The 17,004-nt window shown below is 34.4% G+C and overlaps 1 protein-coding gene across 2 annotated transcripts in view; it reads right to left on the bottom strand.

Moving 5' to 3' along the window:
* The window catches only part of LRRC7 (leucine rich repeat containing 7), a 389,615-nt gene that overhangs the window by 41,280 nt on the left and 331,331 nt on the right, over nt 1-17,004 (bottom strand). For both annotated transcript variants that reach the window (XM_054574559.1, XM_054574567.1), the window contains one exon: nt 4,256-4,477. In XM_054574559.1, coding sequence (XP_054430534.1) covers nt 4,256-4,477 — 222 coding nt within the window. The remainder of the gene's footprint in view (nt 1-4,255; nt 4,478-17,004) is intronic.

Genomic DNA, 17,004 nt, shown 5'->3' with positions numbered 1-17,004 from the left:
ATAATTCTGAATTGTAGATGAAGCCTGTTTAATTACTATCATTTACCAGAAAAGAACACCGAGGCCACAGCAGGAAAGAATCTGAGATCATGTTACTAATTTAATAGTAAGACTGGTACACAGAACTTGGGTTTTGGGTCAGATAAACCTAGGTTAAAATTACAGCTTAACCAATTGTATCTTTTCTCTGTACCTGGATTATTCATTTGTAAAAAGGAAGTAAGATGCTTGAGAGGATTAAATGAATAACATATATGTATACAAGACCGGCTATATAACTAGTTAACCTCGGTGCAAAATGAAAATGTGAGGCTCCTAGTTCAACAATTTTTAAGAATTAAAAGTTGGCGCCCCTGGCTGGTGTGGCTCAGTGGGTTGGGCGTTGTCCCCGAACCAAAATGTCGCTAGTTCAATTCCAGGTCAGGGCTCATGCCTGGGTTGTGGGTTAGTTCCCCGGTGGGGGCCATGTAAGGGGCAACCAATCAATGTTTCTCTCTGGCCTCGATATTTCACTCCCTTTCTCCTTACCTTCCCCTCTCTCTAAAAATAAAACAAATAAGATCTTTTTAAAAAAGAATTAAAAGTTGGCAACAGCAGAGCATTGAACTAACTGTGGGGCTCTTCTATGCATAGGACTTTTTCCTACTTAAGTCTCTTTCTTAATATAACCATTAAATGTTTACATTTTTACTTCTCAGTGAAAAGCATCTGATGTTTTCATTTATTTTACTTTTAGTTTTATTTTTATGCTGTTACAGTTGTTTCCACTTTTTTTCCCTTTCCCCACCTTCACTCAGCCTGACTCTGTCCCCGCCCCAAATGAAACACATACTTTGTCTGTGAGCATGGGTTGTACATAAATGTTCTTTGGTTAATCCTTTCACCATTTTGTATTCCTTCTCCCCCTCCTTTCCAGCAGCTTCAGTGTGTTTTATGTATCTAAGCTTCTGTTACTATGTTCATTGGTTTATTGTGTTCATTAGATTCCTCTTATAGGTGAGATCATATGGTATTTGTCTTTCACCAACTTGCTTATTTCACCTAGCATAATATTCTCCAGTTCCATCTATGTTGTAGCAAAAGGTAGAAATTTCTTCCTTCTTTTTGCTATGTAGTATTCCATTGTGTAGATGAACCACAGTTTTTTGATTCACTCATCTACTGATGGGCACTTGGGCTATTTCCAGTACTTGGCTACTGTAAATCGTGCCACTGTGAAAATAGGGGTGCATAAATTTTTTTGAATTGGTGATTCAGGGTTCTTAGGGTCTATTCCCAGCAGTGGAATCCCTGGGTCAAAAGGCAGTCCTGTTTTTAGTTTTTTAAGGAAGTTCCATTATATTTTCCACAGTAGCTGCACGACTATGCATTCTCACCAACAGTGCTCTAGGGTTTCCTTTTTTCAACATCCTCATCGGCACTTGTTCTTTGTTGATTTATTAATGATGGCTATTCTGACAGGTGTGAGGTAATATCTCATTGTGGTTTTGATTTGACTTCTTTGATGATTAGTGATGTTGAGCATTTTTTCATATGTCTATGGGCACTCTGTGTGTCCTCGTTGGCGAAGTGTCTATTCAGGTCTTTTTCCCATCTCTTAACTGGGCTGTTTGTCTGATATTGTACATAGAAAACCCTAAAGACTCTGCCAAAAAACTACTAAGCCTAATAAATGAATTTTGCAAAGTAGCGGGATACATAATTAATACCAGAATTGATGGCATTTTTATACAACAATAATGAACTATCAGAAAAAAGAAACTAAGAAAAGAATTCCACTTTCTATTTCAACAAAAAAATAAGGTATCTAGGGATAAATTTAACCAAGGACACTGAAAAACATTAGAACACTGAAAAGACATTGAGGGAGAAACAAACAAGTCAAGGCACATACTGTGTTCACGGATTGGAAGAATTAACATCACTAAAATGACTATTCTCCCCAAAGCAATCTATACATTCAATGCAACACCTATTAAAATACCAATGGCATACTTCACAGAACTAAACAAATACTCCAAAAATATTTGAGGAACATAAAAAGAAAATCCCAAATAGTCTCAGTAATCTTACAAGAGAAGAATGAAGCTGGAAGTATCACAACTCCTGTATCAAACTACAGTGTGAGGTCACTGGAATAAAAACAGCCTGGTGCTGGCACAAGAACAGACAAATAGATAGATGGAACAGAACAGAGAGCCCAGGAATAAACCCTCCCCTGTATGAGCAATTGATATTTGACAAAGATGGTAAGAATATATAATGGAACAAAGACAATCTCTTCAATAAATGGTATTGGGAAAACTGCACTGGTACATGCAAAAAAAAGAAAAGAAAAAATGAAACTAGACCACCAACTTATACCTTACATGAAAATAAAATCAAAATGGATAAGAGACTTAAATGTAAGTCATGAAATCATAAGCATCCAAGGATGAAACATAGGGAGTGATATCTCAGATATTAATGTACAATATTTTTGCTGATATATCTCCTAAGTCACTGGAAACAAAGCAGAAAGATAAACAAATGGGACTACATCAAGTTATAAAGCTTCTTTATAGCTAAAGAAATGATCAGCAAGACAAATAGGGAACCCACTGTCTGGGAGAACATTTCGCCAGTAGTACATCTGACAACGATTTAATCTCCAAAATATACAAAGAACTAATACAACTCAACAGCACCTCATGTTTTCAGAGTGGTGAATCAAAACCCTTGCAAGTAACTCTAAATAAAATCTTTGAAACATGATGTTTTAAATTTAATAAGCATGTAGTTTTTAAAACTTAGTAATCCTCTCGTTAGTCAAACTATACAATTTATGTGTTACTAGAGGGATAATGTAAAAAAATCTTTAAGTTTAGAGTGTTCAGAATAAGTACATGCTAATACCTACATTTACTATACAAGGTAGGTGAAAATAGAGGGCGCTGATGTCAGTGAATTTTTAAATGCATTGATTCTCAGAGAAAAAACATGAGGCTGCCATTAGTAATAACTAAGTCAGAGAACTGAATTGAAGTCATAATATTTGTGAGGGAGGAGATATGAACAATTTTTAACCTTCTAGATGCCTTTTGTAAAGCATAATTTAAAACTTCATTAACTTTTTAGAATCTCTGGAAAATTAAAAACCTCACATCATTACCTCATTAAAGGCATCTGCCTGATTTATTCTACCTTAAATCCAACACGTGGCCTAGATCAAGGCAGGATAGAAAAAAATCTTAAAAAATATCTATGATCCCAAGAATGATTAATACATAATCTCAGCTTCAAGAAGAGTACTAAGAGATAGAGGAAATGTCTAGATTTGGGATCCAAATAATAAGTGGCTCATAACAATAGGAAAAAACTTGAACATGAGGATAATCTTGTCTGATATGTTCAGAAGAAAAGGTGGGTAATATGTGAAGCTTTGAATTAATAATAAAATGAAACATTTATACACAATAATACAGATTTAGTGAAGTCAGTGGGCAAAGTCAGCTTTGCCTAATTATTTGAAGAATGAAAGAGAAATTAATTTTATAAGTATTAAGATCTTAATGTCTTACTTTTTAAGCTTAATGTAACTCAATAGCTGAGATCTTATTCAGTTTTCTGTTCCAAAGAAGAAAAACAGGTTCTTCTGATGGAAAAGCAAACTCTAATTTTAGCTGGGTCAGGAGAGAAGCCATTCTCTGTGCTCCATGGCATTTATCAGCAGCTTCTAGAGCATTTCAGAAATGTTTCCCCTCTAACTGTTATTTATCATTTTCTTCATGGCAAGCTTTATCTCTGTAGTATTCAACAATCAGAAGGCAGGCCCTTTAAAAAACGTTCCCACAAATAGAGAGGAATATACAGTTTACTTTTTCTGCTGCCAGTTTCACCAGAGGACTTGGTAACCACAACTCACCTATTGAAGCCTCTGTGACATCCCACAGCTGTGCTGTAGGGCTAAATTGGAGTGGGAAGTGGGGAGTGGGGAGGGGAGGATGTAGGATAAGCCAGAGAAACTTTTTGGGTCCACCAATTTCTCTTTACATAAAATGGGCATTTTACTAACCATCAATTCCCATACGTTGTTGTTCTTACTATAAAGCCCTTGAAAATAATGATAAAATCCCCACAAAGAGTGTTCCCCTCTATTCATGGTTATAACATTAATGTGTCCCAGACTACATCAATGAGGGAAGACAAACCATGGATTCGTTGGGCTTTCCTGAACATTTCCCGAAAGCTTATCAATTGTGAAAACTCTTCTCACCTGCTCTGGATATCCATCCATACTCCTTTGCCCTTTAGTTTGAATTAAGCACCGTCCAGGCTGAGGTCCCCGGGTGGCCTGTGTAGAGGGGATCTGAATAGGCAATGGTGACTGAAACTGCTGGATGGTCACTTTGTTTATATTTCCCTCATATGGCTGCTGCTCACGGCTGCGATGCTGAAGGCTTTGGGACCCCATCAAGGTCTGGATATGGCTGCCTGCCTGTGGAGAAGATAACCTGTCACATGAAGATTCGTGGTGTTGACAGGATGTGATTAAAGTAGAAAATACATACAGAATACCTCTCTTGTCAAGTGGCATCATGTGGGCTTGCAGCCACGGCTAGAAAAGATAATGAAAAACAGCAAGGGTCTGCCTACTGTGCTTTGTGAAAATGTTAATACTGGCGCAATGTTGCATTAAATACATTTGTAGTCATCTGGTGGTTTGCCAAAGTTTATTTTAACTCCCATTTTAAAGGAATAAAATTGTCTAAAAAATTTTAGGATAAAAAGAAGCCACAACTTAAAAATAAAATGAAGTTCTATATGGCATTTTATTTGGAAAAATACCAGGGAGAGAGATGTTAACATATGAAACATCAAGAGGAAAATTATAGAACCTGGTTCTTAATTCTGAAACAAAAGAATTGAACTACATGCTTTCTTATATGCCATAAGTGCTTAGTAAGATTGCTCACATGGATATACTCAATACTTATTAATTTTTGGCATTTTCAAATCAAGAGCAACATTTGGAATCGGTAAGTTACATTGAAAATTAATTATGTGATAAATTCCTGTGAATACTGATAGCCTATGGAAGCAGTAGATCTAGAAAGGTCTTCAAAGTGAGCTCTTTCTGCAGGACATCTCATGAGGAGCTTGCAGGGATCCATCAGCACCTCTAAAATGACAATGATCATTTCTTAATTCTTAAAGGCAGTTATGGAGGAGAGGGGCATGTGGTCTTCCACATTAAATGGTATAGTGCAAACTCCTGATCTTTTGTGCACTCCTATTTTCTCACCTTCCTTCTAGTTCCTTCAGTCATTCTACCTGATATCTTTTCTACCAAGCAAGCAGTTCTGTTTTGTGAGCTGGTAATATAAAACATGTCTTTTAAAATTAAGTACGGTTTAACATGGAATTTAACACAGGAAGCCAGTGCTCATCATTAGTGGTGCTGTGCTTTGTACGCCGTCCATTATTACTACAGAAGACTCTGAGAGTTTACTTCTTGAATTCATTTTACTTTTTGTTGATCTTTTAAGGGTAGATAATTTAAAATTCAAAAATGAATTTTACCTTAGAATTCATTAGCTGAGAAAGCCTGTGAATTTTCCTCACTAATCAAGATTTGATTACTGTGAAAAATCAGGTTGGAGGAATAAAGGAATAATTATTAAACAAGTATTCAATGAAGAGATTAATTTTAATTTTTTAAAAAGGTTTTAAAAAGAATGGTATCAGAGACATCAGGAAATTACAGTGATCATGGAAAAAAAACCCAAAGATGATAGGCATATGGCTTAATTCCAAATAAGAGGTAATTTCAGTGAAGAAAATATTCAGAATTATTATTTGGCCATATGTAGGGCAAAGTAAATAACCCTTCGATTATATTTTTAGGTGTCTAACTGCTTATCTTGGTATTATACATAGTTTTTACATTCAGAAACAGCAAAGATACTTCTTCAGTCATGAGAAACTGAGGAAAAGATGCAAAAAAGAGTGTCAGGCTATACCAGCACAGTGAAAACAATTAGCAATCCAGCACTATCTAACACAATTAACGAGTGATCACAAAACTATAACATCATAAACACAAGTGAGATAACTATGTAAAGAGCAAATGTATATTTCTCTATTGTATCTATATCCTTATCAACCATTCTAGAAAAGTGAACACCCTTCTGGTCCAGTTTCTCTCCTATCTCTATGGAATTTCACATTTTCTTGTTTGGGAGGAGAGAAAAGCCATGATAAGCACAGCATCACATTTCAAACTGTTATACTCTGAATGAGCTCATTGGCATGCTGAGCTGTTAGAGAAAATGGTTCCTAAAGTTAAAGAAGCTGGGCGTATAGAGGCTGACTAAGGCTGACTCGCCTGGCTACTGAACAACTGGTTGATTTCACCTTTATACCTGCTTCTCACCTCTACTGGCATAAGATTCCTGGGTCTTCAGTCAGTGCTTGAGTCAGTGGGAAAGAGGAAGACTGGTAGTTTAATGCAAAGTGAACACATAGCCAAGTAAGGATTTTAATACCCAGAAAAACTTAGAGGGATCCAAAACAAAACTAGAGTTCCATAAAGAGTAATCTGCATGAGAAAAATCCATAATGACTACTTAACAATCACTTCATTGGTTAGAATATTCTGGTAGTGTCCTATCTGAGAGGGTCCAAAACTGATTCTATACATTATAGAATGTTAATAGCATTTAGATGTACTTTTCTGGTTTATTTTTTCCTTCTCATGGGACAGTGTGAGCTCAGGATTATGCTTCAATTTGGAAGTGGAGGGCAAGCACCATATCTCACTTGCCATCTTTAGTGACTGGCACAGTAACCGGCATTTAATATATAATAGCTACCATCCAAACACTAGGTGCCACACAGTGCACTAAAACTTACATGTTTTGTGTCTTTTATCCTTATAACAGCATTAGAGATCATTATTATTGTCCAATTTTACTGAGGAGAAAACTAAGGCTTGGAGAGATTAAGTAACTTTCCCAAGTCATTTGCCAACTGGCAAACTGGCAGACAGTCCGAGGCTGTCTGACTAGGACTATCATAGCGCCTTGAAAAGGAGTCATGAAAAGGATCAAAAGGATCATGTTGTTCAGGTAGAATATATTAAATATCTTCAGCAGCTCTTCAATTTGCCAAAGAGATATTTCTACTTATTAAATTAGGTCTATTATCTATTTTAGATCTTATGCATGTGACTTAGGGATCTATGGTGAGGCAAACAGTCTGGTGCTCTGTATATTCAGTAATCTTCCCGTGATTATGAAGTGACAAAGCTCAGGTTCTGATATGGCTTGGCACAACACATAGTGGGCTTAGAAGGAATGTGTTGTAAAACGATTCTGTTTGCATCAGCAGCAGTCCTTTCACTGGGCTATAGGCTACAGTGAATGGGGAAAGACAGCTGGAGAAAGCAAGGAATTAACACTAAATTTTGTGAGAAGTTAAGCAAACATAAAGGACACAAGATATCTAAAAGAACAGTTACGGTGTAGAGGACTGCAAGGAGGAATTTTTTTGACTGGCACGAAGGCTTAAGAAAGGTAATAAGGATGCTCATGGTGAAGTCCAAAAGACTGATGAAAATGTAGAGAAAATGTCAGAGACTGGATTTATTCAAACAGAGGGTTAGCTAGAGAACACTGACTCATACTGAAGGGGAATTTGAACAAGAAGGTTTCTGTAAAGACTGTGCTACATGTCTTGAATGATAAAGAGAAATAGAGAAGATTTGACATTTGTTTTGAACTTTCAAGGGGAGGTTCGACAAAATAACATGTAGTCGAGGAGAATAGTGATGGAATACAGTGTTTTCAAGTTGACCCAAAAACATATCGTCAAACTTTACAGGGAAAAACTGCAATATCCATAGGACCCAAGGAAACAATGACAACACCACAGAAAAGGAACATTGATTTGCCACCCTTCTGCAAAATTCATCCTACAGTGAATAAAGCTCTTTGTGTGAAAATTTAAAGTGTTTGGAAGATTTTGTATAATAGAAAAGAAATGACTTTCTCTCTACAACAATACTTTGGTTCACAAAAAAAAAAATCTGTTAGAAAAGAATGTTAGACTGAGAAGCGTATTATCCAGTTTGGTCATTTGTTTTACTACTGCCCATCTTGACATTTGAACCATTTGAGGTTTCTTCAAGAAAATCAAACATAACCTCAAAGGATGACAATTTATACCACTGAGAATAGGAAAATGGACACAATCACCCTCTAAAATTAAGTCCAAAAGAGTTCTAAAAATGTTTGGTAGCAATTACAACAACACAGAGTCATCTATAAAGGATAATCTAATAATTGACTTCTAAATATCAGCAGCACTCATTGAAGTGTCAGTTTCAGTAATTTTATATTCAATAAAACAACAACAAAAAGCCCTTTCACTTTCTATACCATTTATTCTGCATATTCTTTCTTTTAACATGCAGGTTAAGTTTTAAAAATTGAGACAGTGGGACTTCCACTTTCAGGTAGATTGAGTAGACACACTTTCCTTTATTCTCTCCATTAAGAAAAATTAAAAACCCTGGACATCATATGCAAACAAATATAAGAAAACCCTTCAGAGTAGATAGGAGAAAGCAGATCAGTTAGGGATCTAGGGACCAAGTAAAAACATGGTGGTGAATTCACTGAGCTTTATTTTCGTGTCATATTTCTCAGACTTGGAGCTGAAGAAATAGGTAACCCAAATAACTTATAGGAAACACATACATGTACCAGAGCCAGAGAGAGAGAGAGAGAGATAGTGAGAGAGAGAGAGAGAGAGAGAGGAGAGAGAGAAGGGAGAGAGAGAAGGAGGGAGAAAAAACAAACAGAAGACAAAAATTGAATTAAGACAAAACTTAATGTATAAATTCTTAAATGCAAAGGGACTAAATACACAAATTAAAAGAGATTATGACAGAGTGGATTAAAGAATGTCACTCAACTATATGCAGACTACAAGAAATCACTCAAATAAAACTCTACAGGGAGGTAGAAATTAAAAGGATCAAACACATATATCATGCAAATATTAATTTAAAGAAAAAAAGAAGTGGCTATATTAACACTAGATAAAGTCAATTTCAGAGCAAAGAAAATATGCTAGAGATAAGGGATTTTATATAATAAAAAAGGACCAATCCACCAAGAAGTTAGAGCAATCCTAAATGTGTACACAACAAACAACTGAGACGCAAATATTTAGATATAAAGCAAAATTGATGGAACTGAAAGAGAGGTGGATAAATCCGCAATTATAATTGGACATTTCAACACCCCTTTCTCAACAATTGATAGAAGCACTAGCCTACAAATTAGTCACAATATAGAAAAAAACTCAACCATACTATCAACCAATAGATCACCTAGAGAACATTCTATCTGACAGCAGCATAATACACATTTTCTTCAAGTTCTTACAGAATATTTACTTATTTTTAAAAATTTAATCTTTATTATATTTTTTCCATTACCATTTAGTTCCTTTATATCCCTCTCCCCACAGCAATCACCACACTGTTGTCCATGTCCATGAGTCCTTTTTCCTTTTTGCTCAATTCCTCCAAACCCTAACCCCTCACCCCCACTTGCTGTCATTTATTCTCCACCTATGAGTCCTACAGAATATTTAATTAGATAGACCATATCCTGAACTGGAAAACAAATCTAAACAAATTAAAAAAAATTGAAATCACATAGAATGTGTTCTCCAACCACAATGGAATCAAACTAGAAATCAATGATAAAAGGATAAAAGAAAAATATCCAAACACTTGGAAACTAAACAACACAGTTTTGGATAATCTATGGGTCAAAGGAGAAAGTCTCAAGGGAAATAACACAATACATTGAACTTAGTGTCAATGAAAATACAACACACCAAAATTTGTGGAACATCAATAAAGCAGTGCTGAGAGGGAAATTAATAACACTAAAAGCATATACTAAAAGAAAAGAAACCTCAGATCAATAATTAAGATCCTATCTCAAGAGCTTATAAAATGAGAAGCCAAATAAAACCCAGGGAAGCAGAAAGAGGGAAATAATAAGAGCAGAAATCAAAGAAATTGAAACTAAATAACAGAAAAAAGAAACAAAAAGCTGTTTTTTGTTTTTTTTTAAACGATCATAAGATTGACACATTTCAAGCAAGACTGGATAAAAACAACACACACACAAATTACCAACATCAGGAATAAAGAACGGGATATTACTACAGATCCTGTAGGCAGCATAAGGATAATAAGATAATACTACAATAACTCCACATACAAATTAGACAACCTATATGAAGTGGGCCACTTTCTTGAAAAGCACAAACTATCATAATTTACCCAATATGAAACAGATAATTTGAAAAACACTGTAACTATCAAGATTGAAATTCGTAATTAAAAATCTCTCAGGAATGATATCTCCAGGCCCAGAAATTCTACCAAATATTTAAATAAGAATTAACACCAATTCTGTACACTCTCTTCCAAATAATAGAAGAGGAGGGAGCACATCCCAATGTATTTTATGAAACCAGTAGTATTATCCCAGTGACATCATATAAGGGCAGAAAAAAGAACAAAGAAAGTAAATGAAAAACTACAGAGCAATACCATTTTTGAATATAAAAATCCTTAACAAAGTATTGGCAAATAAATTTGATATATAAAAAGTATTATACACCATGACCAACTGGCATTTATTTCAGTAATACAAAGCATGTTCAATATTTGAAAATCAGTAAATGTGCTGAACCATATTATGGGCTACATAAAAACTATGTGATCATATCAATGGAAGCAGAATATATTTGACAAAATTCAGCATCCATTTATGATTAAAAACTCAAAAATAAAGAGGAACTTCCTCAGCTTGAGAAAAAACATCTACAAAAACCTTATAGCTAACTTAAAACTTATGTGAAAAAAATGAATGCTTCTTCCCTAAGATCAAGAACAAGGAACAGACGTCCACACTCACCATTCTTATTCAGCATAATGCTGGAAGTTCTAGTCAGTAGAATAAGGCAAGCGAAAGAAATAAAAGGCATATAGAGGGAAAGGGAGAAATCCAATGTCCTTATCTACAGATTACATAATTGTCTACATAGAACACCCCAAAGATTCAGCAAAAATTTCTCTAGAACAAGTGAATTCAGCAAGGTCACAAGATGCAAGAGCAAGAGTGTTTATGTATGTTAGCAATGAACATGTAGACACTGAAATTTAAGTGCAATACCATACACAGTCGCTCAGAACAAGTGAAATACTTTGGTATAAATCACACAAAGCTTGTACAAGATTTATATGCTGTAAACTATACAATGCTGAAGATTTAAAGAAATAGAGAGATGTAGTTATGGATTGGAAGACAACACAGTAAAAATGTAAATTCTCTTCAAATTGATATACAAGTTTAACAGATTCCTATAAAACCCCAGAAAGATTTTTTATATTTATAAATAATATTACTCTAAACTTTATAATGAAAGACAGTGAAGCTAGAAGAACTAACACAATTTTGAAAAAGAAGAATAATGTGAGAAGAATCAGCCTGATGTCAAGATTATTATGTGTGGTATTGGCAGAAGAACAGAAAGACAGATAAATGGAATGGATCAGGGAACCCATAAATAAGCCCATAAGTAAAAAGCCCAAATGATTTTTGGCAAAGGTGCAAAAGCAATTCAATGGATGAGAGATAGTCTTTTCAACAAATGGTGTTGGCACAGCCATTTGCAATCCATAGGCAAAATAAATGAACCTTGACCTGTGTCACATCTTACATAAAAGTTAACTCAAAATAGACCATACATTTAAATGTAAAATGTTAGGAGGATGAAAAAACAAGCTACATAGTTTGAGAAAATATTAGCATCCTACAAATTTGACAAAGGATAGTATCTAGGCTATATTTATAAACCTTCAAAATCCAACAGTAACAAATTAAACAATTCATTTAGAATAATGGTCAAAAGACATGAAGAGATATTTCACCAAAGGGGATATACAAATGGCAGCAAATAACCATATGAAAATATTTTCAACATTGTTAGCTATTAGAGAAATACAAATTAAAATCCCAATGAGATATTATTACACACCAGAATGATTAAAATAAAACATCATGACAACAACAAATGCTGACAATGATGAGAAACTGGATTACTCATAGTCTGCTGAAGGAAATATAAAATGGTAGAGCCACATTGGAAAAATATTTGGCAGTTCCTTAAAAAATTCTAAACATGCAAGTACCATATGATCAAGCAATTACTTTCCTGGGTATTTACTCTGTTAATGAATTTTTAAAGCAAGTTTCTTCATAACATCCCCAAACTTGAATCTAGACTTCCTTTAATTGGTGAGTGGTTAAAAAATTTGTGATATATCCATACCTTAGAATACTAATCAACAATAAAAAGGAAGAAACTATTGATAGACAACAACCTAAATGACTCTCCAGAGAAATATGCTGAGGAAAAAAAAAAAAAAGCCAACTCCAAAAGGTTAGTGGATGATATTGTATAATTCTATTTGTATGACATTCTTGAAATGACAAAATTATAGAAGTAAAGGGTTATAGAAATGCCAGGAGTTAATTTAAAAATTTAATAGAAGCAGTACAGATAACACAGTCTTTGGAGTCAGATGAATCTGGGTTTTGTTCTCTGTTCTGTCACTTTTTAGTTATGCAATCTTAGGCAAGTTAACGAAGCCCTTTGCTTATCATATGAAAACTGTAGATAATAATAAGGGCTTCATAGAATATTGTGAGGATTAAAAAAGATAATGTAATACATTGAGCACATTACTGGTCCATAGTAAGTACTCAATAATGGCAATGAGAATAAAAAGTTCTTATCTGCTGAGTAAAGGTCTGACTGTCCTTTGGCCATAGCAATAAATAACCACCAATTTGAACTTGTTTTAAACTTGTAATTAATCAATGACAGGTTGTTTTAGAAAGGCACCTGAAAGTTAGGCAATCAGCAGCATCTCACTCTAGTAACCATGTTTCCCTGGTTCAAGGTCAATGAACTCCTAAATATTCCACCTTCTGAAAATCTACCAATATCTGAACTCCGTGCTTCCCGTAAATTCTTTCTTAGTCAGAGACACCGTGCCTCACAAGTTATTTGTTAACAGGCGGTAAATTATGTATTTGTTTCAGATTTTGTGAAGTGGCCTTTTAAATATTTATTATAGAGAGAGAGAGACAGCAACTTGTACACAAATTTTTTTAAAAAAGAATTGTGCCATAAGTAGAGGTGATACTACTTCACAAAAAAGGGCTACTATTTTAGGTTGATGTGATTCATCTTCATTTTTTTCCCCAGATACTTCCGTCCTCATCATTGTATATGTTTTCAAGACAACTGTCCAGGTGAAGAGTATATCCTCTGTTCATGTATAAGTAACTCAAAAGAGATGTTAATTTATGCCCTCGGCCTCTTTAACAACCTGCTGTTAGGAACAAAGCTAAATAAAGCTTTTGCTTGTCGATAATTTATACATTTTTACCTAAAATAATAAATACTATAGTAGCTAACATTATTTAAACATTTATGTGATAGGTGCTGTGATAAATGTTCAGAGCCACTCTACAAACTATGCATCACTGTCTTCCCAGAGGAGGAAACTGAACAGCAGACTTTAATGCACTCAAGGGCCACTAAATGAAAAGTGAAGACTCACAATTTTTTCTGCACTCTCGCTTAAAAGAAATAAAGAGCAGGATCTTAAGAAATAAGAAAAACATTGAGATAATGTTTTTTTTTTTCTGCAGTTTAGTACATAGTTTAGTTTCTCTGTATTAGTGTAACTATTTTGCAGGGCTTGCTTCAATATTCAGTGCAGTTTTGTCACTTTCACAAGAGGTTTTGGTGACAAGATTTAGGTTATCTTGTGGAAAATGGAGACCATCAAACAAGAAAGAGCAGTAGGAATCTTAGAGGACATAATCAGGAAGTTTGATGCCTAAAATTTTTGAGGAACAAAATTAATAAGAAGAATTAATTCAATATGGTAGAATGATTAGTAAGTAGTTTCTTGATTCTATTCCTTCTGAGATTCCTAAAGGTAAATAAAGAACCTGTTAATATTTTAGATTAAAGAAAAAGGCTTGGAAAACAAGCCCTTTTAGAAGTATGTAAAATATTTGATTTGTGTAGGTCATGAAAAATAAGTTGAAGAAGACTCAAAAATTGTTTTAAAATATATGAGTGGTGCCAGGGCTCCTCTCTCTCTTCTGAGCAATGAAATACAGGAAACAAGACCAAGTTGTGCCAAAAAGTACTAGCTAAATATATGAGCAAATATATGTCTGATATTGAGGGTTATTTACTATTGCAACAGGCTATGTTATAATATTTTCTCCTTTTTTTTTTTTTTTTTTTACTTGTGCAGGGTGGGTGGGATATAATATGTTAGTGGTATACATAGTGGTTAGACCCAGCAGTCGAACCAGGCACACTGGGCTCCAATCTTGTGTGCCCCAATTCCATGCCCCCACCTTCTAGTCCCATAGGGTTTTTGTGAAGATGATAAGAGAGTGTATATTAAGCATGTTTACCTTGCCAAATATGTATTGTAAATATTGTTTTATGACTCTGATAACCAAATGATTAAGTTTCTTTTTTTCTTCTTCTTTTACTTGTATTTAGTTAGGGAGGTTTTGATACCAAAAACCTTTGTTCTCCCATTTAGGCAAAGAGGACAAACTTGAACAATATATGGAAGGGAGCTCTGAAGTTTGAAAGAGTGGGGTAGGAAGATGTTCTTCCTTCTGCCCTGGGGATTTGGTGACCCTTCATTCTACTGGCACAGTGCAGTATTGGGGGAGGAGGCATTCAAAATATTTGCTGTTCTTAAATCTTCAAAAGTCAAATACTGATGATATACTCCAGTGCCTGAAATGACAGATAAAAGAGGGAGGCAATAGGGTCGTCCTTTCAGCACATGTGCCTGAGGATGGCAGCTGGCTGATATGTGCAGGCAGTTATTTTTGGGTTATGGAATCTCTATATGCTCATTCTACCATGATTAAATGTCAACTTCTAAAGCATAGCTATAGAATTAGAAATTATTAACCAAAGGAAAAAAAAGTGGAGGATCCATAATCAAAAATGATGAAGTTAGAGTTAAGTCTATACTTTTCAACCTACAATTTGTTCTGTGATGATGCTGACTTAAACTTTCTTAAAATATAAAATAAAATAAAATAAAAAGGAAGATGTTCACAATAACAATAAAAATTTGACAATCATTTCTTTCACCCATAAGATTTCTAAGAACCATAGACAGTAAATCAGATACAAACCAAGTGGCTGGAAATGGAATCTTATCATTTTGACATCCTCTATGTGGCAATTATTTGGCAACAATTCTTGATCCTATGCCAGTCGTCATGTTTAAGCCTTCACATTACATACTCAATCATGGACATTTTTATTGCATTGGACTAGTTCTGCATTTTTTTTGTTTTTAGATTTCTTCCAAAATGAATATAGTATAAATGTGATTATCACAATTTTCTGAAGTATAATAGTTTTAAGGAATACCTACGTCAAGAATTGATGGAATAAGTAGTATTAACCTGATATTCTTTTTATTGCTTTAGCTTGTGGCATGTTTTTATTCTACCTCTGACTTAATAGTCTTTTGATAGACACTGTTTAGGTTTGCACTTTTATTAAGGGCATAATTTAGAGCCAGTCTGGGTGAGAACAATTTCCTGATTTATGACAGCAAAGTCCTTCACTACTGAAGACAGCTGTATTGTTGCACTGTTATTAGGAGATAAAGGGATGTGCTTCGTTAGTTAAATAATTAATGTTGCATTAAGAAGAAAATTCAATTACAAAAAAGTGTAAAACTAAACAATATTTTTAAAAAGATTTTATTTACTTATTTTTAGACAGAAGGGAAGGAGAAAGAGAGGGAGAGAAACATCAATGTGTGGTTGCCTCTCAGGCACTCCCTACTGGATAGCTGGCCTGCAGCACCCAGGCACGTGCCCTGACTGGGAATTGAACCGGTGACCCTTTAGTTTGCAGGCCAGTGCTCAATCCACTGAGCCAAACCAACCAGGGCCAAAACCAAATAGTATTTTATTCAGCTGTCACAAAGAACTTTATGTTAGAAAATAATTTTTCCATTTACATTTCTGTGACCTCCTATCTGCATTATTTTTTTAGAACAAACTTATATAATAAAATAAAGTTAAAAAATCTATATAGTAAATAATATTAAAATAAATGGATTAAAACTGCATCATCCCAGATGTTTAGATTAATGAAATAAATATTTGAAATCGTCCATTAAGTAGAGGAAATTATTTCATTGATTTCTTCAAATCCCTCTTCCTGATTCAGCTGCTGTTACTAAGTACATGGTACTGCTCTGAAGGGTCTCATTTTCATGAAATTTTTGACTTCCTACTTGCCATGTTTTCTTGCTTTGGCAACTAATTTTTGTTTAACAAGCAAGTCTTTAAATACATTTAGCCTTCTTTATCTTATGTCAATAATTTGCAATTATGGGAGGCATTGAATCTAACTGGATGTATTCACTCTTATTTCTTTAGTATAGCAAAAGGCACGACTACATTGACTTCTTGGAAAAGGTGACATGATAACCAATCAATAAGCTATGTTTTAAAAAGAGTACATTTAATTAATCTGAATGAAAGTTTTGATACTAGTAATATAAAAGGAGTGTAACTTGAAATTCTAAAGAGTAGATTTGAGCCCTTAGTTTATAATTCTTATAATTGTTCTTTGGATTGTTCTACATATTTTAATTTGTAGAACCAGTCAGGGCATTTTTATCCTGTTCTAAAACAATAACTGTTATTTATTCTATAAAGACCATGTTGAAGCTAGTCAAATAGAGATAGAGGCATATATTTGTTAGGCAGGGAAGATTAGTGTGTGTCTTAATATAGTCACTAAATATAAGCACCAGAAATTTCAAAGGGCCTCCAATACATGTTT

Source organism: Pteronotus mesoamericanus, unplaced genomic scaffold (assembly GCF_021234165.1).
Source record: "Pteronotus mesoamericanus isolate MK-2021 breed Mesoamerican mustached bat unplaced genomic scaffold, CSHL_Meso_final contig_105, whole genome shotgun sequence".
In the NCBI taxonomy this organism is placed as follows: Eukaryota; Metazoa; Chordata; class Mammalia; order Chiroptera; family Mormoopidae; genus Pteronotus; species Pteronotus mesoamericanus.
Note: the sequence above shows the minus strand (reverse complement) of the source record. Positions and strands in the feature narration are given on the sequence as shown.